Source organism: Calonectris borealis, chromosome 8, assembly GCF_964195595.1.
Source record: "Calonectris borealis chromosome 8, bCalBor7.hap1.2, whole genome shotgun sequence".
Classification (NCBI taxonomy): domain Eukaryota; kingdom Metazoa; phylum Chordata; class Aves; order Procellariiformes; family Procellariidae; genus Calonectris; species Calonectris borealis.
Window position 1 is genome coordinate 9,807,112 of NC_134319.1, and position 26,167 is coordinate 9,833,278.

Here is a 26,167-nt window from a genome sequence, read left to right on the forward strand (position 1 = left end):
GGTTTCACGTGGTCTGGTGTTACTTTAGTCAGCCATCATCCGGTACCGCACAGCCCATCTCCTTTCTCTTTGTGGAGTTGCGTCCATTCACGTCAGTTGAGCACCCCAGCATTTTGTCCCTGTAATGGTTCTTTCCTTATTTGAAAACCAAATGAGTCTGTTTAAAACCAAACCCATTTGCCAGCTACTCAGCCCTGGAAGAACTGTTACTCCTCTGCCACAGATTAAAGTGAAGGGAGTAAAGAAAGAAGTGGAAGGAAACAATTTGCACTATCGTATCTGACTTGATTAAAAACTAGTATGAGATTTTTAGGTTACTGGTAGGCATGGGCATTGGCTTCATACACAGTGTTTTGCTGTCTAGCAGGTTAACAGTCTTCTAAGTCCCATAACCGAATAGCTGAGGTGAGTTCCAGGGAGAAGCCATTTTCTTCTTAACCACTCTTGGTTCAGCTATAAACAAGAAAAAAAAAATACTGTCTCCCTCCGAGAGTGCGGTCTCATGCCAGAGGTATGAATTGATTTTACTGTCTGTTTACCTTTTTGTTGACAAGATCTAAGGCTGCAGTCCAGAAGTCTAACTGGTGGCACTTGGATCTGCAAGCCATCACTGCCGGGGAAGGTGTTGGTTACTGGAACTTGTTGCACTTCAACCACAAAAGCACTTGTGGAAACGGACTGGTCAGAGTGTAACTCTTCCGTTGCAAACATTTAGCTTTTTAGGTAGGTTTAGTCATCAAAATTAATCTATTGAACTCAGTACAACTGAGAAACTGGACCTATGCAAGAGTACTGGATGTGAGTAAATGCCTCGTACAACATCCACAAAAGCCATACATTTAGGCTGCAAATTTAACAGAGGTAATTCTATCCCTTCCAGTGTTTCAGTTTTGATTAAGTTGCAAATCCTTCCTCCCGTTATTTCTTAATTTATTTGCCTAAGCTTGAATTTGGGCATTGACCAAAGCGGAGGGTTATCCTACAGAGTTACCGCTCACTTACGCCGTTGCTGGTTGGACGTCAAGCTGAGTTATTGGCAAAAGAGACCGCGCTGATGATGTGGTGAGGGCACTGAAACGAAAACATCCTTCCACCGCGGTGTGGTGGTTCACAAAAGGGGAAAGGACGGAAATTCCGTATCAAAGCTCTTTTTCCCCCCCTCCCTTTCTTCTAAATTAATCTGGACTCTAAGGACCTTTAGAAACTAACACAGTTCATTACATTTAGAAGAAAAAAGTTTCAGGTCTTATCCTTGTTCCAATAGTGCCTGTGGTACAGCTGCTGTTGACTTCAGTTCACGTATTTAAGACCTTGTTTTGGGGTGCTTTGACCTCTTTAATGTGGGTGTGGTATTTATAGTATATATACGGGGAATGATACAATGTTTCTAAAGTGCTGCCAAGAGGGCAATTAACTGAGGTTAGGTTTTTACTCCGTGGTCTTTGTTGTCTTATTGGCCTTGTGCAAGGGAAGACTTGTGTCTAAGGGCACAAACTATAGGTAGCTCACCTGTTCTATCAGATAACCCACCCAAACCCCCAAACGACTGCTCTTGGGGCTCGGAGTTAACGGTATGCCTCCCCAGCCTTGCTTGGTGCAGGAGCAATGGTATAGTAGGGTCAGCCCAGGGAATGCAGGAGAGCTGCTATCAACCAGCACAGTCCTTCTCCGGCCTGGGGGTCGTGGAGCTGAGGGAGTGGGGGTCTCATGCACAGCGTTTGCCATCTAGGAATTGTTTCTGTTGGTTTTGAATGCCTTGATTCAATCAAACACAAAATACCAACAAAACAAATTTTGACTTTTTCACTTGTAAGTTCGTCATGGGAACTTTGCATGAAGAGAAGAGTCAGGGGGCTGAAGCCAAGCTGTTGGAAGTCAACTTCAGTAGCGGCTTCGGGTGTGCAGGGCTGAAGGCTGGAGCCCGAACCTCCCTGCAGCTTTCTAAGAAAACCAGTCTTAGTCCCGGGGCTGCGTGGCTGCTCTGCACCAGGCCGTGGCCGCCGGTAGGATGGGTGGTGGTTAGGGGTTTCTCCGAGCGCCTCAGTCAGATTCAAACTGTTTTATTAAACTGGTTAATTGGCAGTTTGAAAGGGAGGGGGGAAAAGCAAGGTCCTTAGGTCTCCCTGGTCAGTGCCAAGCCGCAGACTGTTAACTACTCCTGCCTTTCAGAAGCAATAACTGCGGGTTTGGGGAACATATGGAACCAACTAGCCGAAAGGCTTTTATGAGGAGCTTTAACAGGGGGCACGGTTTTGTGAGCAGAAATTCCAGTGGATGAGTTAATAGTTTCACTTTCCTTAGCTGTCCCTTTATAGGAACAACAACAACAAAGTCGGGCGCGTTCCTCCCGCAGCCCTGGCTGTACAATGTGCCGATGCATCCAGGATTTCGTTTGGACACTGGGGGAGTCCTTTAGTAGATCCCCCAGGACCTGTTTTTTTGGAGCTATTTCCTGATGCTGACCTCATTAGGTGAGTTTCACAGCTCACTAATTCCTAGCAACAGCGCAAGAGATTCAAGGAAAGGGGAAACCCGTCTTCTGGAAACCAATGGAACTGAACAGATTTGGGCAAACACTTTTATTGCTTTTCATTAATCTGGAAAATCAGGGACTTGTTTTTTTTTTCCTTTCCTTTTTTTTTCCCCTCCCAAGCCACTATTTTGACCTGAAACTGTAGATTTGATTTTCTATTTGAGTACAGAGAAGGATAACAACAAAAGAACCACCTCTGAAGAACCATACACCTCAATATTTATGTTGCAGTTTGTTTTGAACCAAGCAGGAGAGCGGGCATTTCTTTCCAGAGTTGCAATTTGGGCACTGACAAGATATAGTCACTTAAATGCTTCCAGTAATGCTTATTTAGTATTTGCTTTGCATTGTGGTGGCACATGTCCAAAAGAGAGAGCAAAGGAAAACAATAGTTGCCTGCTCAAGAGCTGTCATCATAGTGTGAAATTTAAGTACTTGTTTTTGTGGTATTGTTATTAATCATGGCTCTATGCAGGGGTCATCCTGCAACTCCAGCTACTGGAGTCCTGTGAATGCAGCGTTTGTAGTTCAGCCATGGCAAGTTCAGGACTGGAAAGTCATTCCTCCCCCATTACCTAACAGTGAAATTTGTCTGAGCACCTAAGTTTGGTCTGAGAGTTTTCTCTGGGTTGCCTTTCGTTCTCAAGTCACCTGTAGAGCAAACACTGCAGAAGAACGCGGGTCCATTTCTCTTCAGTTCAATACAAAATTTGTTTCTTCTGTTGTAATTCCTGAATTTGTTGTCTATTTTATTAGCAATATAGTTCATAAGAAAGTTTGGGACCGCTCAAGTATTTTATCTGGTAGTAAGGTTTCCTTGTCTTATTTTACAATGGCCTCTCAGATGCCCCCACGAGTCTATTCTTCCATTGTGGCACCATTTGGGACCACAGTCAGACAAATTGAAGAGGTGGCCTTGGCAACCTTTCCACTTAGAAATCCATAGTATTGCCTCCTGGACAAGGTGATAGGCACAGAGTCGAGCTGCTGTCAGAGTTTGTCAGAAATCAATTTCTGACAAAGCATGTGAGCATTCAGAGTAATCAGCCAAAGTCAACTCACTCATCTATGCAAAGTATTAAAAATGTAGAGCTGAAAGGATACAGCTAACTCTGCATCCTTGAGCTGATGTTCGGTGATGATCATGGCAAAGAATCCATGTACTGAATAGCATCTTTTAGAAGAGTGAACATCTTATTTCTTCTTTTATGCCATTCAGGACCTCATGACTAAAAGACCTTACGAGCAGCTGACATAAACCAGGCAGGATACTGTATTTGATGAGGGATAACTTGGGTTTTGTTTTCTGGGCATTTTTTACTCTCCTCAGCCGGAGCCAAACGCACCTAAGATGGATGAGGAGAAATATCTCCTCTACAAAGGCCGTGATTTCTCCTCTTCAGCTACTACATACAGCACTAACATGCTGCTGGCCTTCAGGAGCCTTCAGGTGTCTAGTCTGAAGTTGCAGACTTGTTGCACAATAAAACACGGTACATGAAGGTTTCTGAGAGTACCTTGGAACAAGTGGGATTTTTATCTAGCTTTGCTCCCAAAACCAAATACAATGAAGAACATGGTTTCTGGTGGAAAGCCTCAAGTGTTCCTAAGCTCAGTCCAGGTATACGTCTATTCACTTTCCCTCCCTGTTTGAAAAAGTGGCAATGCTTTTTTAGATCTGTTTCTCTGGATTGGGTTTACTTGCCTAGAAGTCAAATCTCATTAAAATCTCGCATGAAATCAAATCACCTACTCCCATGGGCTTGCAAAACGAGGTTCACACTGTCCCAATGGTTGATACTGTTGTGTATATACCAATACTTCTATGCAATACAGCCCCTTTTGAAACCTTAAGACCCCATGCAGTTCTGTCTGCTTGCTTCATATGAGGGGTTTGAAGGTTTTCTAATATTTCATCTTTTGAAGTTGAAAGTTAAATGGCTTAAACATTCAAGTTGATTTATATGTGAGGTAGACTTTTGTAACCCATGCCTTCCATTAACGTGTGACTCCTGGCTCTGTAATCCAGAGGTGTGTGGGGAAGAAATACTGTTTGAGTGTCAAGGTAATCAGTAAAGCTGTTTGCTTTATTGGTCTTCACTGGGCTTGTTTGGTCCCTTGTCGAGGCCTGGAGTGAGCTTGCTCATGGGTGGCAAAGGCTGGTCTCTGCAGATCTGGTTGCAACCGAAGTGCCCAAGATCACAGAGGCAAAAGAGCGAAGGTTAAAGTGAGGCAGCAGCACAGGTACTGCTGGGTGATGGCAAGAACAGTTGGCACAAACATAAGAAATGGCCCAGTCTTGTTCACCAAGAAATGAAACTTGGAGTTTCTGTAGACCTCCCCCCTCCTGGGGTTCCTTCAGTTGAAGTCACCAGTGATACAAGAGCTGTCCCCCTGCCCAGCTCTGCTGCATCCCCCCTGAACTTACTGTGGCAGAAATGACTGGTCCAGCCCCCTTATCCTTGAGATGGCCATACTCTGGGCAAAAGAGCTGCTAGAAAGTCTGGCCTGGTGGTTCCTGGCGCTGTGTGGAATTGGCGGTACCCACCCTCTTAGGCAGTAAAACAGGACCCATAGGTCTGCCCTAAGGGCTGAGCTGGTGTCTCCAAACACTCGCATAAAATCTGTGCGTTGGGTTGCTGCTTTGCACGGGAGAACGGCAGCGCTCAGATGAAAAGGCTTCCTCCTGGCACCTCCTGGGCGAACCCCTTTCTGTTGTCCATGGTTCATCGGTCACAAACGGGGGCCAGAAACAGCCGGGCAAAAATGGCTTTCAAAGCGCGCTGATGTGAGGACCCTAAATTGCATGATTAAAACTGCACTTTCCCAGAGCCAAAGTCATAACTTCCCATCACTTCCCAGAACAAATACTGTCTGCTCTATTTATTAGGTGGGACTGTGCATAGGCAGTCGCTCTTAAGTGTGTTTGTTTTGAAGTCATCAGTTGTTCAGTAATCTCAGGCACCTCTGGGAGATTTAACTCAGATAGAGGTTTAGGCTGGAGGTCGTGGGGTCACTGATATTAAGATAGAGAGAAGGAAAGGAAACAGCATTGTTTTTGTGGCATTATCTGAACAGTAAGGAAAAATAAATTCAGGTTTTAAGATGGCTTTAACCTGACTCTGAAGGAAATGGTGTACAAATCCAGCCAAGGAGCAGGCGGCTGCAACGAGAGCCCACTTCTCTTTGAGTTTGTTTTGAGCCGCCTGACCAAAAACCATAGTGGTTATGGCTTGATTAAGCAAGACTTCTCTAGAAATCTGTTTAAGTGGTTACAGTTTTCCTTCAGCATATTCAAGTGTTTGAGTTTCTAATTTTAACTTCCCTTCTAAAATAAAATCTCTTCAGTTGCTTTTTGGGCAGTAGGTTGAACCCAGCAGTGGGCTCCCCGGCAGGGGTAGCAGCGTGCTGGACTTCAGCTGGTGGCCAGCATCACCTCTAGGTCCCAAAGCTGCTCAGGGGAAGACAGCAGGGACACGAAGGTCCTGACACTAATGAAATCTGGGGTCTGGTGCATTCAGGACCATCTACTGCTGTAAACTCCAAATAACTCATGTGTCTCATGTGGAGTCTTTGGTGTCTTATAAGAAGTGAACTCGTACTGTGGGCTTTTCTGCAGCCCGGCATAAGGAATATATAGGCAATTTTCTTTAAGACCTCTAACTCACTGCAAATGTGTCTGAAATCAGCTAATGGGTTCCAAATTTAGTAGGAGGAGACAGACAGACAGACCCAGAGCATTAATGCACAGCACTGGTTTCCCCAGGAAGCCAGAATTTAAAAAAAAAAAAAAGGAAAGAAAGAAAGAAAAAAGGCGTTGGGAGTGAAGTAAGGATTTGTTTATCGCCTTCTTAATATTTTATCGTAAAACACACTGTCTTATCCTCAGGGTTTGTTGGTGGTTTGTATATGTGTGTGCCTGTGTGTATACATATTTTCGTATGTAAAAATCCAGCAACATCCATTGTTTAAAAAATCAAAAATGAGAAGGATTTTACTAAAAGCATTTTGGGAAAACCTCTGCTCTCAGTTTTCCTGTCAACGTTTTTCTAAGCTTTTATTTTTATTAGCCACAATGTTTAGAATCCCCAGGAAATCCTGGGATGAACTATTTCCTCTTCGAGCTGTAGCCCTTAGGGGAAAAAGAAAAAGCTCAGATGCTTTCAAAGGTTAGAAATTTTTCAAACTGTATTTTTTGCAGATTTTTTAAATTAGAGAAAAACTAAGTTAGGAAGATGCTTAACTTCAGGCTGTGGTCCTGGGAAAGATTGATCTCTTTGTAGAAAAGCCTGAAGAGACTCTTAGATCTGGGCAAGGAAATCTTTTAGGCCTTGATCTTAATGGGGAACCGATTACCAAATTGAAGTATAACAGGTTCAGTTGAAAGACCATCTTTATTTTTTTTTAAAAGTAAATTAAAAAATAACATTTGCTCTTCCTCAACCAATTTGTGTACGTTAGTTAGCATGTAACAGCCTTGTATTAAGAGGCTGTTAATGCCCTGGAGCTGCTATTGTTATTATTATTATTATTTTAAAAAAATCTCAGATCATATTTGTTATATATCTGAGGTTTTGCAGGAGTGAATCCAATTGACTGTTTCCTTTCCTTCAGATAAACTTCAACGGGAATCATAATTTTAAACTATTAAGAACTTCCATCCTGCAAATAAATACATATGTACATTGTTAAATTTAAAATCCCCTGGGGTTCACTCCTTAAAGTGGGTTCAGTTGCTGGAAGTTAAGAAGGAAAGTAAGAATATGTGTCACAGACTGCAGCCTCGCTGGGCCCGCTGGAGCTCAGCGTGGGTTACTTTACCCAGATTTTGAGGTGATGGTTATTCTTTGGGATGGATGGGGCACTGCTGTTATACATGAGAGCAGCTGAAAATGTGGTGAAACGTGAGGCTGAGGGCTGCAGGAGTCTTTTCATGAAAAATGACACATCGATATATTTTTTCAGAACTCTGAATTTGCGGTCACTACATATCACTTTATTTCAGGAAAAATGCGTTTGCTTATTTATATAATTTGTGACAAACTTTCGTAACTGCTGTTCTTCTGATTTATTCATCTACTTTTTATCAAGTTTCTTTGGAAGGTTCTTGGAAAGCTGAACATAAAAAGCCCAGACTTGGTGGTTCAGTAACTCCCACAGTCTATCACAAATATAAAAACATTTCATAGAATCATAAAATCATAGAATCATTAAGGTTGGAAAAGACCTCTAAGATCATCGTGTCCAACTGTCAACCCAACACACCATGCCCACTACACCATGTCCCTAAGGGCCTCATCCACACGTCTTTTAAATACTTCCAGGGATGGTGACTCCACCACTTCCCTGGGCAGCCTGTTCCAAGGCCTGGCCACTCTTTCAGTAAAGAAATTTCTCCTAATATCCAATCTAAACCTCCCTTGGCGCAACTTGAGGCCATTTCCTCTCGTCCTATCGCTAGTTACTTGGGAGAAGAGACCAACACCCAACACCCAACACCAACACCAACAATTTGTGGTAATTCATGTGAAATTTAGTAGCCTTTTTGGTAATGCAAGGAAAAAAATATCATCTTTGAGGACATTTATTTTTTTGTTACCTAAATTTACATAGTAAAGAGTGCTTCTGCTTTCTGGGTGTTTTCAGGTTTGGGATGGGGACACTCAGCTGGCCTGCTGGGCCAGCGTTACAATTCAGTATCTCTGTTCACTTTGCAAAAGGGTGGGTGAAGGGGGAAGGAGTAAAGGAAGGAGACTGAAGTTTCTGCTGCTAGGAGCATGCAGAAAGTCCCAGTACAACAACTGTGACTTCAGAAGTTCAGAAGATTTTGATTTTTATCAAAAACCTTCCAAGTAAGTTTGGGGTTTGTATTTAAGCTAGGGGACAGTCAGAGGCAATAGAAGTTTCCTAATTTAGGAGCTTTTTCATTCCAATGTCAATCATGTAGCCAAGCAGTCAGCACAGATAGGCTAAAAGTTCTCAGACCATGACCTCTGAGCAATATATATGTGTTGTGAAGTTACAATTTATGCAGAATATCAAGGGGTTTATAATAAGGTCTTCTGCTAGTAGGGGATCTTGCATCTGACTCTTTTTCCAGCTGGGAATGCCTAAAGATCAGCCCTTGTTACTGTGGGCCAGGATGGGTCAATAGACTTCAGGTGCAAAAGAGTTTTTCAAAGTTTGGCCTTTTAGGCTTTGCTGCTTTGATTCCTAGTATCTTCAACTCCTCCCTGTTTTTCTTGTCTGCGTTTCTACAGGTGCTGTTTGCTCTAAACCAAACTCTGCTCCAACACGAAAGCCTCCGAGCAGGTAGTTTGCAGGCCCCGTATACCACTGAAGATCTCATCAAGCACTATAACTGTGGAGACCTGAATGCTGTCATATTCAACCATGACACCTCTCAGGTAAGCAAAAGCATTGGGGGTGGGCCAGCTAATTGAGAAAAATCAGCTGCTTTAATAGCGATGTCACTTACAGAGTCAGGAAGTGTCTCCTACCAGAACCCTGATCTAAAATTTCCACACGGGATATAATGATCTGTATTCTTTAAAATTGCGGTGAATCGAGGTACAGAATGATTAAGAGCCTGGCATAAAGCCTGTCAGGTGCCTATAGCACAGCAATAAGTAAAGCTTCGGTCGCAGGGTCATCCCTTTATACTCCGTCTCCTCTTTCCCCTCTTCCTTTTGATGCCCTGTGTTTTCTTTCCACAGCAAAGGCCTCGTTTGCCTGGTGAGAGCGCGGGGTTTCCTTGGTATTGCTTGGGCTCCGGGGAAGGGACTGCCTGGAAAACTTTCCTAGGAATGTGCCTGAAAAAAAGCTAATTATGGGTGTTTGTGGGGCTGTTGAATGTAGTCCCCTCATTAAGGGGGGAAAAAAAATCTTTTTAATATTTGAGCTTATATATGAAGAGGAAGTGAACCTTATGTAAATACTCTATAAAGTAAATAACTTCTCAAACATGTCATAATTCAATAATTTTGTATGTGTCTCAGGCAGCCCTTCAGTCTCTGTTTATCTTAGTTATCCAATGCTATTAAAAACTCTCAATGGAGCAGAAATCTGCTTTCCAGACCAGTTTGATAGTTCACGGCAAACTCTGAGATTCTCATTTAATACGTAGGTTCCTCTTTCTCCTTTCCCATTAATTCTGTGGAAACTTGGTCTTTGGATGTCGTCTCCTACCTGTCCTTTTTTCAGAAATGTTCCCAGGTTCCTGTCTCAGGTGCAGTGACTTACTTGGAGGGGACCTGTACAAACTTTGGCAGCCACAGTATTGTATATGTTTTGTCAATGGAAGTCTATTAAATCGTTATAGTGGTTTACCATTAACAAATGTAAATCAAGGATAACTATGTGACCTCAAGAGAGAACTGAGACAGGGTAAGCCCAGTCTGTCAATCTAGGTCTCTGAGGCATCTTACCTTGCCATTGCTATCTTGAGTTGCGCAGGGCTCTGTGGGTCACTCGTTCTCAGAGGAACACCTGGAAAAGCGAGGATGGCCCCAACCTGTCTGTAAGGTAGCAAAGTCTCCCAGCCACGCTCCACAACATGGGTGTTTTCCCAGAGGTCTTGTATGTCCCTCTGAGAAGTTCCTGGTAGAAATGTAAAAGACATCCAGCAGAAACTGGAGCTGCTCTTCCACGTCACCTGTCACAGAACTAGCCTGCCCCTCGACAGGAGCAGGAGGACAGCAGCTTGGATAATTGGAGGTCCTCAAAGTCTGGACAAATGGTCATGTCTCCTCTTTTTCCCTATCTGGTTATTGTTTTCAAGTAGTAGGAAGAGTGGTTGGTGGTAATGAATGGGATAAAATCCCTTTGCTGTCCCAGTCAATCCAGTCCTGGAGAGTGAAACGTTGTTTTAGCGTGACTAAGCAGGACATAACGGGCTGGTTAATGTGGCAGTCCTAAACCAGAAGTCTGTGTAGCACCAAAGCTGTCAGAGCTGTTCTTTCCGGACAGCCTTGCGCTGAAAAGTAAAGGGAGAAAACAACTCAGGTAGGAATACATCTCTAAAGACAGGGTGTGTGAGTTGGAAAAGGTAGAGAGCCCATGACTTTAGAGAATCCTGGAGAAGTCAATGGTTGTAACTATTCCTGTAATGTGCAGGCACAGCACATGAGATAAACACATAATGATTTTGGAGAACTAACTCTTGCAAGGTGTGGTGGTATATTTGCCATGGATGCAAAGAAAGGACTACTAGTAGTAAAATCATGAAGGCAGACCTGGCATCTGAATGTCCTGTGTCATCTTTTAATCTCTATCAATGTAATTTCTCCAGCAATAAAGCCTTTGTCCCTGAGACAAGTTGTGGCCGTTCACGCTGGTTGCATCGACGCGCAGACATCTGCGATTTGTTGACACAATGTCCTGTAACAGAGCTGTGGGTTAGACTTGAGGGGAAGAGATTGCTGTAAAAACTTCTTTATCCCTGCAAATTCTTGGATCAAATGTGAGTTTAAAAACAGTATTAAAGAAAGAAGAAAGAAGCCAACACCAATCAGAGTTCAAGCACTGGTGTTAGTCATTGTCCCAGAGTGCACGCAGTTGATAGAGATGTAACACTTACGGGCCATGGAAAATTAAAATCCCTATATGTATACTAGTCCCTGCAGAACTCTAAATGTTGTGGAGTATTTTCCTCTCATGGGCTGTTGTTTTTAATTTGGGTAAAGAGGTTTTTTGTTTGGTAGTGTTTTTATAAACCAGCTTTATACCATTTATTTTTAATTGCAAGCAGAACAAAATAGAAAATTAAAACCGAAAATAAACTCCCTATTCAGGCCAACTTTTGCCAGTTGTGGTAATTCAAAAGTTTATTCTATGTGTTTTTTGCAAGGATGATAGACACTTTCTGCCATAGAGAGTCTTTGCCGTTTGGTTACCAAATTAGATTAGCCTGGCTTAAATATTACACATGCGCCATCCCCCATGGGATCTTTCTCTTGAGACGTTACATGTAGGCACAGGGATTTATCATGTGCTGAGTGTGTATTGCAGGTCTCATCAGGTGACAACAAACAATAGGCCTAGAAGTGCAAGAAACTATAAATATCCCAAGTGAGATGTATCATCACTTAAACTTCAGGGCAGGTACCCGTGCCAGTCTTGGGAGGCAAGAGTGTCATAGTGTTTTTAGAGGGTGTGCCCATTCTTCCATGATATCCAACTGCTGTCCCAGCACTTCAGAGGTCTGGTAAGTCCTTGCAGCTGGTACCATTAACGCAGTTTTGAAATACCACATAGAAAGGAACAAAAGATCAGGAATGGAGTTGTAAGACTCGACGCTTATGCGAATGGTGAAGGGCAGGAATTCAGCTCCGTCCTGCCAGGACGGGGAGACATGCAGAAGGCTGACACTTTTTGAGGATTCATTTGGGGGCTGTTTACAAGGTTACTAGTGCCTGCTTGTCCCTTGAAGGTTAGCGGGAGCTGCAGAATAAAGGTGAACCTGTCCATCAGTTGCCTCAGTTCAGAGCCGTTGGTTTCAGTCACTGTAATGAACAGGGAAGTAGCTGAGAAAGTCTAACATAGCTGCGGGGATGGTGGTGGTGGTGGGGACTATATATCTAAGTGCAGTAACTTCCTAAATTTCTCTAGCGTGACTCTTGGGAGACGGAGCATCTTCAGTAGCCGTCTGCAAGATGCTGAGATGCCTTTAGAGCAAAACTCATCCTGGAGCAGAAAGAAGGACCAGAAGTGGAAATACTAATACTGTTGACTTGAGGTGTTACCGATGAGTTCCTTGAGCCTCTTCAGCCTCCCAGAGGGAGTTTGGGAAATCTGCAGTTTCTCAACACCAATCTTGTTGACTCCCACGGCGTTTGGGAGGAGAGGGCAGAGTCCCCGGGGCTGAGTCCGTGCCAAGGGGGTGCACAGAAGGGACGGTGCTGGGAGGAGAAGTGCAGGGAAAGTTATTTCCTAGCCTGAAGCAGGAGCTTGGGCACCAGGTCAGAGGACAGCTCCTTTGGCACCTGGGGACAGGGACAGGGACAGGGACAGGACCGCCCCAGGGAGATGCTGCCGACCTTGGGGTTGAGAAGCCCAGCTTAGCCAGGGTAAGTGCTTCAAATGGAGGGGTGTGAGCAGGCCCCCAAATCCCTGCCGTTTTCCTGTCCCAGAGCCATCAGCACTGATGACAGTGGAGGACTAAACAAATCCTTTTCAGTTTCAGGTTTATTTTTTATTTTAATTGAGAACAGTGAAAGGGGGAAACACCTCTGCTTTCCTGTGGTTGTATTACATTCTTCATTCCTTTCTCTTTCTCTTTTTCTTAAATTTTGTTTCTAAGCACCATTTTTCCAAACATATAAATCCTTATTTAAACTTAATAAAATTTTAAGGGGCTGAGTTTATTCAGTTAGACTATGACCCAAAAGTGGAATAGGAAACATCTCTTCTGCTTCTACAGCCTTCTGCAAACACTTGATTCTCTTGTGACTTCTGCAATCGAGAGGCTTACGTTGGAGTTTCTGGGCAGAGAGTTAAAATGATACTGAAGAGAAAGTATTCTAAGTTAAAGAATAAGCGTATTTTCTGCTTTTTCTTCAGACTTTTTCCCCTCAAAGAAGTCATAGTTTCTTCCTCGCCTTTTGAAAAACCTCTCTACAAGTAAACAGGCATCAGATTAGATCTGCAGCTTTAACTTCTGTGTTCTGTCAGACGCTGTCACAAGGGAATTGAGGTCAGAATGTCCAGATACGTTAAATTGCAAAAAAACCCTGTTAGTGCAAAATCAGAAAATTACCTCCAGAGAATATTTTTTCTTACCTGAGTCAGTTAAGAAATTGCATAATCACCTGAAGCTTGGTGAGGAAACAGTAGGGTGCAGAATAATTTATCTTTTATTTTGTTCCCTAAATCTGATGTAAAGGTCTTTTATTTAAACATTTTGAACTGATACGTCTAGAGTTTTGGGTTCAGGGATATCTTGCACCAGTTACTTCCTGTGGTTGGTTCTGAGATAGTCGATTTTTTTAAGGACAGTTCCGTAAAGCAGATTCATCTTTGCCAGCCTGGCACTAACTGGTTCTGTGTTTCCTTGTATTCCTATGTACACGTTATTAAGAGGGAAATAGAAAAGCCGAGGTTGAGATTTTTCTCCTTCAACCCTTCCCAAAAACTATACCTGTGGTCTCCAGCTATTGTTTCTCCTCTTCTGTCCTCAGCCACTCTCCTGACCTCCTGAGAGGCTCCTATCCAGGTTTCTCCTCTCTTGTTGCTGAGCTGGTGTATCAGAGGCATTCAGCTACACTGCTTACTTTATAGATCGTTTTCTTCAGGCCAGGTCCTACTGGTTTCATACCTGTTATTTGCCTGTCCCATTTAGGGTTAACAATACAATTCAACAGTATACCTGCCACTTACAAAGCATCTTTCATCTAGAGAGCCTTTATGGTTTGTGTGTGTTGTAGACTGTATTGAAAGCCCATTGAAATAATGGAGAATATTTCCATGCCTTCAGCAGGCTTTGTATGAGTCCCGGTGGGCCCAGCCATCATTGGTTATCAAAATGAATAAATCAAGTTAGGCCAGTAAATACTCTAGTTTATGGGCTTTATACTCACCTGAGTATAAAGATCTTCTTGTTGCCAGGAGAGGTGAGGTCTTACTTCATCCTACACGGAAAAGCAAGCTACGCAATGAAGGTGCTTGGTGGTCGCCACAGCCTGCAGACATGTCTCAACCCCTTTCAGGTGCTCAGGGCTCGCTGTACCTCCTTCTTCAAGCTGTGTCCATCAGAAACAACTGAGCTTTTTGTATAACTTACTAGAATGATGTCACCCATATCTTGAGTTGCCTCTGCAACTTCAAAATCCCATGGATTCATGCTAAAACAGTGTTTGCCGTCTGAAAAGTCTTGATAACAAGACTTTAGAGATCCATACGCTAACACCATGTCAGTAGTCAGCCTCCCTAAATTAAAGCAGAAAAGCTTTAGTGCATCACTTCACAGTGCACTTGCTGTTTATAAATTGCCAGGCTGTGTTAGGTACCCCTTTAAAAATGTTATCATCCTGCATTTAATCCTATCCTTGAAGATTTAAGGGTCTTGATAATTCTAATTACATCATTAACTTGCCCCGTTCTCATTCTGGATAAAATACAACTGAATTTCTGGCTCATTTCTCAAATCAATGAAAACTATCTGTGGAATGCTCCAGCTTCAACAACTGCAGAAACACACAGCTGAGACCATTAGGTAGAGTGTTGAATGACAAGCAGACCTAATTTGTCCAAGGAATGGAGTTTTATCTAGGGCAAAGGAAGATAAATCCATAAACTGAAGGCACAGCTATTGTAACGCAACGCTTTGGAAGCATCTTATCATTTTCAGCTGTAACGAAGTGCAGGCGAACTGGCACAGCCTCTCATTCTTCCAGGGAAAATGATTATAGGCTTTCCAGCGAAGCAACTGAAGGTTGTCCCAGGCACAAAGGGAGCCGGTCCCACGAGTTTCTCATTCTGGGTCCAGGTGAAGGGTCAGTAGCGCTTCCACGAGCGTGTGTTACAACTGACATCGACGGCAGTCCCGACGCTGCCCGGGTGTTTGGCAACACATGTGCCCATCGCCGCTTGTGCCCCGACAGCAAGCAGAGGATGTCTCCCACCTTCTCTTCTGTGGGCCACAGCACAGGATGCTGCTGGAGGGATGTTGCCCTCCCATAGTTCAGAAGAGCTCCTGATCTGCTGCGGTGGGATCGTACTTTCTTTCCCCTTGCACCTGAGTTACAGTTTTGTGTCTTGGTATATTGTGAGCATTTGGAAGTAAAAAAACCAGAAGTGCAGCCAAAATTTTCAGAGTCTAATTTTCATATTATGTCAGAACAGGATTCCAGATTGGAGCAATATTATATTTTGGCTTATGTGTTTCAGAAAATTGGTTACAGATCCAGATTGTGAGAGTTAAGTCTACTTGTTGATGACAGTGCTGGGGAAAACACTGCAGAGATTATTTTTTTATTAATAATCTGGAACATGCCCAGATAATTTTCATGCTACAGGTTTTGAAAATAGGTTCTTGCTTGAAAATTTTCGTTACATGTTTGCATTTAGAGTTGTCTTACTTTGGAAGTTCCTTCCTTCCTCTTTCCAGTTTCCATGGAGAAAGCAATGGGAGAGGGAGAGAAAGTCAGAGAAAAATTGGAACAAGACATTTAAAAGCAAAGACTTTTCTTTCAAAGACTGCTGTGTTATTAGAAAAGGAACATATTCACCTATAGAAAAGGGCTGATTTACATTAAAAATGTTTAAGGATTGTTGACTACCTGTATTTATTAGTAAGGGAATAAACTATAAAAGAGTATGAAAGTGATTGGTAAAAATATTTGGAGTTGAAGGTAGTAGCATGCTGCTTTCTGTGCATTGCTGTATGTTTGCTGTAAAGCATTTACTATCCCTTCTTTTTAAAGAGCTGGTTTATGAAGTGTTTCTTGGAAAGACTTGTTTGAGAGAAATGAGAAAGACTTGTTAGTTTTTTAAACTATATCTTGTGGGTTGAATGTACAAAATGCTTTTTCTCTCTTTGTGTTTTATCCAGATGATGTATTCGTCACCTCATTATGACAGAGAGGGGAAAGAAGTGGGACAAGGGGGCAATTTGGTTGTCTTTGCTGACTTGGCAGGGTTAGTATCAGACGTTATCCAAAAAGACCGTGTTCTTGGGTACTCCTTGACACAACATTTCTTGGTCTGACACTATTATTGCGCATTACCGAATAGCGAACACCGTAGATCAGGTTCTCCAGTGTAAACTGGTTGTGCTCTCTGACGGTGACTTCAGACCTGGATCTTCTCTTCTCTCTTCTCGGGAGAGATGATTGCTGATAAACCCAAAGTCAAGGCTTATACAGTTCCACCAGCTGAGACGCAAAGAAATCAGTTTCAGGGATGACTTGATTTGTCTCTACTTCACTGACTTCATCTGAGTTATTCCTTATTTTTCTCCGGACTGGTCCCCGTTGCATTTCAAAATGCGTTCTTGGAAATGTTCATCTGCATCTTTACGTCCTATACTAGACCTCTCAAACAACCCCACCTCAAAAAAAATTAAAATTAGTTCAAAAGTCATTGTCCAATTTGTTCCAGATGCCCGCATGGCTAGAGAGCTTAGGCTGGTTGGATTGGGACTAGGCTGGAGTTTTGCTGTGACCGAACAGGAGGGCAGGGCTCTCTCCGCCCAGCACTGCCTTGTGGGGTCAGCTCCGGAGGTCTGGTGTCCAGCCCAGATGCTGTTGCGTTATTAACCAGCTTTTTGCTCCTTGCTAAGTTGTGTGATACGTTGCAAACCATATCTTTTGGATCACACTTGCCTTGGGTTAAAATCATATTGCAAACTTCAGGAAAACATTCAGGCTTTCCCTAACATCTCACTAAACAGGGAAGGGAAGAAACTCACTGAAGAGCCCTGAACAACCAAACCTGGGTTTATACCCGCTACTGACCAGCTGTTCTCCCACTGTGTAACAGAAGACAAAATGAAAAATACCTTTGGAAAAAGAATTGCAATGCTTTAATAAACCAACCCCCAAAACCAAACCTTCTGGCCCCATTTTTTCACTTTATTGCCCTGCTTTGCCCTTTGATCAGTATCTTTACTTGGGTGTCATGGCAATATAATAGGTGATGGTTTTAGTGTCAGAACAGGAAAAAAAATATTTTTTGTCAAAGGAAACAAAGCATTTGGAAGGGAAATAGAAAAACTTGAACTTTTCCATATGTTTGCAAGCTCATGAAAGCTGGCCTCAAAAAAATCCCAATGTTAAAGGGGTTTTAAATGGGGTAGGAGTATCATTAGGTAGTTAAGATTTACCCTCCCCACTGAAACCCAAACCTTTATTTGCATACACTGCAGGCTTGTCATCCTTATTCAATTAATGAACAGGTCCCTGTAATCTGGTCCTAAATATACACTGCATAGTTGGGTGAAGCTTGCAGAAAGGAGGCTGGGATCATTGTTCTGACTGTGTTTTGTTAAGACTTCTTTAATCAAAACATTCATTCAGATAGAGAGGCCGGCTGCATATTTTGGCATCGCTACCAAGGGGAGCAGGGACGGGGTTGGGGTGGGGAAGGAGGCCTTGGGGGAGGGGTTGGTGTTGCTTCCTTCTTTTTTTTTTCCTAAGTGCTTGGAAAGCAACTATTTAACTGGTGTGGAAAAACAAACAGAAAACATACATGGAGGTCATGACTTCTCAGGGATTTGTTGAAAGTCTTTTTTTTTAACAGGGATAAAAGTATCACCCCCCAAGTTGTTTGTGAGATGCACAGCCCATCCCTGTGGCCTTTCTGCCTTTTTTTCCCCCCCCTTTATTTATTTTTTTTTTCTTAAACATGCTTTCCTTCAACCCAGATGCATGGGAGAAGGTAAAACCAGGCAGGGCACACGACTGTCCTTTGGCCAGGTACCACCTGGGAGAACAGCAATGGCAGGAGGGGTTTGGGGCTCCCAGGAAGGGTCTCCACGCAGGTGCGGTGGGGGCTGAAGCTGCAGGGGCGCAGGTGTCCAGGCGCTCCGGGGGCTGCAGCCCACCCTGCCTGCAGGCAAGTTTACACTCAGGCCAGCAATGACTCCTACAGCTTTTGTCTCGCCTGCAGAATTGTTTTATAAAAGTATCCATAAAGACTTCACTAGCTCTCAGCCTACTTTCTGCCCTCCCTGTCTCCTCCTATTTGTAATTTTCCTCTATTTATAAATAGAGTCGCTCATAGAGCTGAGCTAGCTAATTTGAAATTCAATTTCAAAGACCTCCATTTTTACACTCAAGTTGCCACGCCATGTGGAGAGGTACCCAAGCTAGCTTTAAATCAGGTAGGCCAATTACAGAAAGCTTGCTGCCGTGAACTGCAATGTATCTGCAACGTGTAGGATGCCGAGCAGTGATGTGGCTGGGCAGGGATCAGCTCACAGCCAGAAGTGGCTCCCCACAGCTGGTCCCAAGAAATGTGCTTACTCTTACTCTGGGTCTCCCTGTGCTCTTGGACTTTCTTCCCTCCCTCACTTCCCTTCAAGCAAAACCCATTTTTACTTTTTTTTTCCCCCTCCATCCTCATCCAGATATTTTCTGTGGGTTTCTGATGCCCTACAATACTGGGTTTGTGAGAGGAGACTCTTCTCCTCCTCTTCCAGCCATTGCTATTTCCAGGGAAAAGGGTGCAGACAGGCTGCGGGGGTAGCTAGCCATGTGTCCCCTTCCTCCGAGGCAGCAGATGGAGAAAACAACGCGTTGGAAAAGGGCAGGGCTGGGCTTGCTGGCATGGGGGTGTGAGACACCCCGACCTCAGCCGCTGCCCCGGGAGCCTGACCCCCGCCGCGGGACGGGAACGGGGGCCTTATCAGCGCAGCGCAGCTCGGCGAAAGGAGTCGTCAGCCTTTAGCTCAGAGAGGATTAGACGTGCCTAAGCGGAGCAGAAATGCTGGAAACTGCAGCAACGCATCCCAGTTGCAGTGAGTCGGAGCCAGAAGATAGTTCAGGGTTCATAAGCCCCTCTCCCTTAGGCCCCTGGTTCGCAAGACCACACTTTCTCCGAGGGAGAGCTGGCTGCCCCTTCGCCTTGCAGTTTGTCAGGGCTGTTCCCTGCTCTCTGAGGTTTGGGACACTACAGACTCCTCCTAAGCCAAGGGACGTGGTGGAAAATCCGTTCCTGCCGTGGAAATGCCGAGTTGGTCCAAACCCCAACAGCGCTTCCCAAAGGGCTCCGTGGCGCGGGGACGGCTGTGGCCAGGCAGCGTGGCTGGTGGGCGAGCGTGGGTGGGAGAAGCGCGACTGGCTTTTTGATCTGCGCTCAAAACTTGCGAGCCTCCGGCTGCCGTGGGCGTTGTCCCTGGGGAACTGCTCGGCTTTCTGCAAAGGGGTGGGATCAAAACTGGATGAGCACAGACTGGGGATATGTTTAAGCTTCCTGTGACTTCAAATCAGTCTGAGTCTGTATCCAAGTTTGGTGTCAGGGTATGCTTCTAATAAACCATTTTAGCAGCCCAAAATCCACCAAATTGACATTCCTATGCTGACCACGACTTCCAAAATGTGCTGGATGTGCCTGTAATATATTCTCAAATCCCATGTGGGATAGATGTTTGCCCTGGGAAAGGGACAGGAGTGATGGAACTGACTTATCCTGAAGATCAAAGACTCCTTTTACACTCAGGCTTCTAATATATGACTTTAAATTTTGGTGCTTAAAAGAAAGCAATAATGGGTTAATCACAACGTGCTTGAACTGGATACCATTTTGCGGAGCTCCTTCTTGGTTTCCCTTTTCCATAACAAGCTGGAAGCTCATCTTCTTGGTAGCTGCCAACTTTGGGCTTTGGGCTAAATCAGATTAACCAGACACACCCCCTCCTTGGCCAATGAAGGTCTCCGTCAGGATGGAAACTCAGGAGTACTGGAGGAAAACCAGTCAAGTCGGCAGCAGCGTTCGTCTCTGCAGCAGCCACGTCCTCCTCGTGGAGATGCTTGCTCTCGCAGCCCATTCACTTTGCACTGTTTGAATCCTTCGTATCAGAGGCTGCAGTAAGTGGATATTGCTCTCCCAGATGCCAGAAGGGTCCATAAATCAGAGGGAAACAGATGTCTTCCAAGTCCAGAGCAGTATATTTTGCAGCACTGCAGTAAAAACCACAATGCCCTGTCAAGGCTGGTTAACGGGAGGGTATCCTCCCTTCATAAAGGAATGATAACTCGAGCTCAGATGTCAGCCTCTGACCCAAGAAGGGCTGGTGTGAATTTAGGGCTGTTCAGTTTGTCGGAGGAGCCAGCGGGTTTCGGGATGCTGCTTTGGCTCCCTGGCAGCCCCCGTAAGCCGCGCTGTCGGCTCTTGAGATCCTTATCTTGCGTAGTGCTGTCGACCGTATAAAAGTTCCTGACCTGCGTGGTACAGGGAAAATCCTTCAAAGCATGATCCCTTACTTGTCTTCTGGCCTCTGCCCACGTAAAGCTCATAAACTAGGAGACTAATAAAGAGAACCCAATCTTTATCGTGTTAAAAAAAAAACTAAATGTAGTCAGCATGATCTGGGAAAAACTCCCTGCTAACAACTGGAGATAAGGATTGCTAGCATGGAGGCTGAGCCCTCCTGTCGGGGAAAGATGGATGGGTTTTGTATCGAGGTGCTAGACTGGAACTCGGGAAGCTGATGGCCAACTCTCCGCCTTGCCATAGACGTCCCTTGTGACCCTGGGTGTGCCTCCTCCTGTTTTCTCTATTTAGCCTGTGAACGCTCTGGGGGGAGAAGGAGAAATCAGGCATTTTACTATTAAGAGATTCCCCTGCAAGGATTGGTGAAGTACTTGCAGCGGTCTGGACTTGGGACATTGCACAGGAGGTGAGGCTGGAAAGCCATTAGTTATCTGCTGATTAGGAGGCAGTGGGAGAGAGGAGTCTCAGAAGCCAAGAGGGTCGACCAAGATATGGGAAGATAATGGCAGAAAAGGTTTTAGGATCACTATATTTTCCATGGCAGGGGTTGGCTTCCCATTTCCCTGTCTCAGCTTCCTCTTCTCCATCTGCAGATAGACCTATGGTTGGAGACCGTCTCTGCCTGCCCACAGGCAAGAAAGGGCACACAGCCCTTTATTCTAATGTTGGTAGTACTGGTTTTTCATTGACATAATCTTACAATTTGAATGCACATTCCAGAAATAGGCTAGCATCACTGGAACAGAACAAGGCTAAAAGGGGGTATCAAAGGATTGGGAAATGTGGTGTATAGGAGTAGGAACGATAACACTGTTCCTCCACATCTGAGTGTGATTTGATACTGGACTGAATCTAGAGCAGTTCCACTGTAACCAGTAGATCCAAAGCAGGAGAATAAAATGTTAACCAAAGTTGATTATATGTGTCCAAAAAGTTTATTTGCAGACAGATATTCACAACTCTGGCATCACGCCTCTGCCCAGAATATTTGTCCAAATATTAAAAAATAGTAAATACGAAAATGTACTTAAATGTAGTCTGGTGTTTATGAATTTTCAGCTGAACTTTGGCAGTAAGCCCTAAATGTGATAAAAGACTTTGCACCAATATATTTTGCTTTTCTCTTTTTTTTTTTTTTCCATTTCTTTCTCTCTGTCTCTATAGACAAAGCTGACAGCATAGCATAGATCTTGAGATACGGCTGATGCATTTTTGTAAGCTAAAGTATGTTGTTAGCTCCTATACTAACGATTGCAGCAGAATCCCAACCTCCTTCCACAAAGTATTTGTGGGAAGAGAGGTTACCGCTGAGCATCGTCTTGGACTTTGGATCTTCCTTTGGGTCCTTCAACAGCTAGATTCAGCCAGTGCCTTGTATGTAACATCAAGTCAGAAAGTCTTGCTGTCCCCATTTTGCAGATGGACTTTTGAGAGGCGGGAGGAATAAAGCCAAATGCTTCAAAGATACTTAGCGGAGGTTAAGTGCTGAGTTTCCTTTGAAGGTCTAAACCCAAATGACATGCTTGTGATCATGCAAGAGATTTGTATCACCCATGGGAACAGAACCATTTTTTGTGGGTACTGTCATAACCACTCCACAATCCTTCCTCTTTCTTCTTCCTAAAGCTCCTACTGACTTCAAAGGTGAAGAATTATGGCCCGCATCCCACAGCACTGTGAGCTCAGACGTGTGTGCAGAGCTTTACCCACACATATATTCCATCAGGAATACTGACTCAAGTAAAATTACACAGGCAGTGTGGAGAGGAAGAATTTTCTGCAAGGCTGGGACTTAGCTTCCTTTTTGTTCTCATATTCTCTTCCTTTAACCTCAAAAGCTTAACTAAGAAATGCAGGGTGTACCTAATGACTGAGCTTGGGATCCATCTATACTGTCCATAGGAGAGCTGTAACCCAAAGTAAATAGGAATAGAAAAAAGGAAGAGTTCTAGCTGATTCAGTCGAACAAAATATTCCTTCTTTTGAACACCTCAATGAAATATATTCTTGAGTTTCCATAGGAAATATGTAGTGTGTGTGTGTGTGTGTGTGTATTTTTATATACTAGTTAAATACTAGTAGCAGCATTCAGCTATTATCAGGAGGTCAGTCCCTCACCCATTGGGAGAGCAAATGTCTCATCCATTCACTCTCGGTTCAAAACAACAAATACCTATCATTAAAATGTTGAAATTAATTTTTACACTGAATGGAAACAAAAATACTTGATAAAGTAGAAGAGGGAAGGTGCGTTCCTCTGGTGCATTCTTTAGCCTATCCTTTTAAAACAACAGATTTTCTTTTTTCCAAAAAAACCCTTAAATTCTGGCTGCAGTTAACAGCTTCCTAGTTGTGTGTGACTGTTTCTTGACTTCCTGATCCCTGTCTGGTGGTTAGGAATCCAAAAGGTTTCTTAAATCAACAGGAGCAGCTGCCTCCTTGGAGCCAGGCATGGTGTATGTCACCGACTGTGGAAAGGAACTGCGATAGAGGGAGGAGCGGAGGTGATGAATGGGGCCAGTGTCGTAGCTCAGAGTGTGGTTGCACCACTGTGCGGGCATCCTTACTTCAATCATTTATCTTCTGTCCTCTGCCACACACATGCAGAAACATACGTGGTTTATTTTTGCCAGTGATGGAGCAGTCATGAGAAATAGAGGAATGCACAAGGTGCAGCGGGACCTGTAGCTGATGACGTGCCTTTAGAGGTGATGTCTTCCTTTGTCTTGTTCCTTGGACAAGCATAAGAAATGTTGACAAACCCAGTCCTTGGTTTTACATTTATCTCTCTGCCATTGGCAAACTCTTTCCCACAGAAGAGAAAGAAAGGGAGGATAAAAAAAAGGCAAGTAAATGGCGCCATTTTGTGGACTGTATTTTAGGTTAGATAAAGAGGAGGAACAAACTGTAGGTTGAATGTGGATGTAAGATTGCAAGTGATGGAGTTGCACAAGCTGAAGGAAGGTGCTTTCCTTCTTGGCAAAGACACTCTTGGTCAAGGTCTGAACACAACTTCTGTCCTTGGGCTATCTAGACCTCCAGCGTCAGAGCTTTCCCCTGGCTGGAGTGGGATGCACAAAGCCATTCGGTCCCACAGCACTGCTTCTCCTGCTTTGTGTAAGAGCAGGCAGTCCTCCCAGGCAACGCCGTACCTTACTTTCCCCAAAGCATCTCAGATGATTCGAGATCAGGTGCCATCAGTTCCCAGCCTTGACTTCCCTTCAGCCAAAAGCGGGGAAGAAGAGACTTCTCTTATGTGGGTGTTGAGCCTTCAGATGTTCCCAAAAAATTTCACCTTCCATTTCAGTCTCTGAAGGCTCCCCTACCTCCTGGCTCAGCTTCATCAACCCGTTAAACACAAAGCCTCAGTACAGAGGAGATACAAAGGCTTGTGATATCTGCGTGGACCAACTGGTTTACAGCTTTGCATTCAGAGGTTATTGCAAGTGTAGAACGGCTACTCATTACTCAGACTTTATTCCTACGATAAAAATCTCTCCCTGCCTTTCACCAGGAATCGAAGCCACTACATCCTTTGCTGCTGTAGCCAGCAGCATTTTACCCCTCCAACGCCGGCAGGCTGCTCCTGCGTCCCTTTGAAACAAAGGCACGCTCTTGCCAGACATTGAGGCAGCTTCCTTGTGTATTAACAGGAAACTGGTGTCTCCGATAGGTCTGGCTTAATGGGACTTATTACTTGTTGAGTGCTGGCAAAGGGCTAAACTGAGAACAAGGTGCAAAGTACTTGCATGCTCTGAGGAGTTCACAAGATGCACTGGCGAAGCCAAGCCATGCTGGAAAGCCCGGAGGAAGGAATGACTCAGGGTAATGCAATTGAACACTTAAGGAGGGACGTGCTGTGAGAAGTGCGGTGATTTGGCAAAGCAGGTTGAGAAGTCGTTTGGAAAATCAAAGGTCCAGCTGTTGCGCGTGGCCCAATAGGCTGGGGCAGGTCGCTGTCAGCAGCAGTATTAACTCCAGCCATGTGGGATTCCCCGGCTCAGGAGATGTGGTGCCCATTTCTGTCTCACCCAGCTGGGTACAGCCTTTGGTGGGAATCCAGAGAAAGGCCTAGACTTGTCCTTCTGCATAATGCATGGTGAGAAATCTCTGCTCCTTGGTCCCCCACCCATTAGATGAGGCTGCAATGAAAAAGCTTTAAGGAGAGCCACTGGGAAGATGGAAATGAGTTCTTTCCCTAAGATTTGCTGAAAGCTTTTGGAGAGGCAGTTTGAGTGAAGAGCATGGGAAGAGGCAAAAATTGTTGTGATAAAATCATGTGGCCAAGTGGGAGGGTAATAGGTGGGCTGAAAAACAGAGACAAAAGGCAAGTTTTAGAAGATGAGTACAGGAATTTGGTATAGTAGAAAACCAGAGAAAGAATTAACCAAAGTAACAGAGTCCTTGCATCAAGTATTTCAGCACAGTGAGTGAGGGATGTTCCCCTTATGGGCTGTGCATGCAATATCATTACCACTGACTCAGATTAACACTGGAAATCCTGGCAACTTTACATGTACCGGGGGACTCAGAAATCTGAATCTGGGTTTTGCAGCTTAAGCTGCTTTCCAGTGGTGAGGCACAGAAAATCGCCGGAAGGTGCCTGGGTCCTGTTAGCAGTCATCAAACACTGCTCACGCTTCTCGCTGCAGCGCCCGTAGGCTCCCAGACTCTCATGGTAGACCTTGGACCCTCACCGTGTCAAAACAAGTTGCCTGTCCTAATAATCAGGGACTTCTGGCTTGTCTGTCCATTATAGCTTGGGTCTTGGCTCATTCCTGGGTCTGCTGCCCTGACTAGAACAGTCCTTGGGGTTTCAACCTTTCTTCTATGCCTATGAACATCTCTCCTCACAAACACAGGGACTGAAGAAGCAGTTCTTGTGGAAATCCCTTCCTCGGAAATATCAGGAATGTTCCAGGGATTTATGTGTTGCAATGCATGGTCTTCTCTGGTGAGACCTAATAGCACCTAAAGCTGCAAGAGAGATAAGGGGGTTTACCCTGTTTACATCTTCCTATGTCTGGATTTGCTAACCTTTCCTACTTTTTTAACTGTTAGGTTATTAAAAAGGAGCACATGGAAGGCAAATCTTGCAGTCCTTACTCAAGTTCATGGTGACCATGGCTGAGAACAGATGACAGGACTTGTTCTGGTATTAAATAGCCAATGAACTGTGTTGAACAAGCAGAGAATAAAGGTTTTAGTAACTCACCCAAATGTAACCCCTAGAGCTACATTCTGCTGAAGGAACAGAGAAAAGTCAAAAATGAACTTAAGTTTCATTTTGTAAAATACTAGTTTCACTTAAAAAAAAAAAACAAACCCAAAAAAAAGTGTGTTGGTTGGTGATTTGTTTTTTCTTTCTAGAGTTGCTAGCAAGCTCTCATCCTCTGGTGGTTTTTTGTATGATAGTGATGCTCAGGTGGTTTAAATAAGACTAGATTAAAACATCCAGTGTTTTGGGGATTACTTAACCACTGTCACCTGACCTGCAGTCTCTCTCTCCATTTCAGGTCCCTAACTTCATCAACACAACACTCCCACCCCACGAGCAGGTGACAGCTCAGGAGATAGACAGCTACTTCAGACAGGAGCTCATCTACAAGAGGAATGAGAGGATGGGGAAGAGAGTGATGGCACTTCTAAGGGAGAACACAGACAAGAGCTTCTTCTTTGCCTTTGGAGCAGGTACGGCATGAA

At 44.2% G+C, this 26,167-nt stretch overlaps 1 protein-coding gene across 1 annotated transcript in view; it reads left to right on the forward strand.

Moving 5' to 3' along the window:
• The window catches only part of TRABD2B (TraB domain containing 2B), a 292,528-nt gene that overhangs the window by 152,415 nt on the left and 113,946 nt on the right, over nt 1-26,167 (forward strand). Inside the window, exons 3-4 of the mRNA XM_075157035.1 lie at nt 8,794-8,940; nt 25,981-26,155. Coding sequence (XP_075013136.1) covers nt 8,794-8,940; nt 25,981-26,155 — 322 coding nt within the window. The remainder of the gene's footprint in view (nt 1-8,793; nt 8,941-25,980; nt 26,156-26,167) is intronic.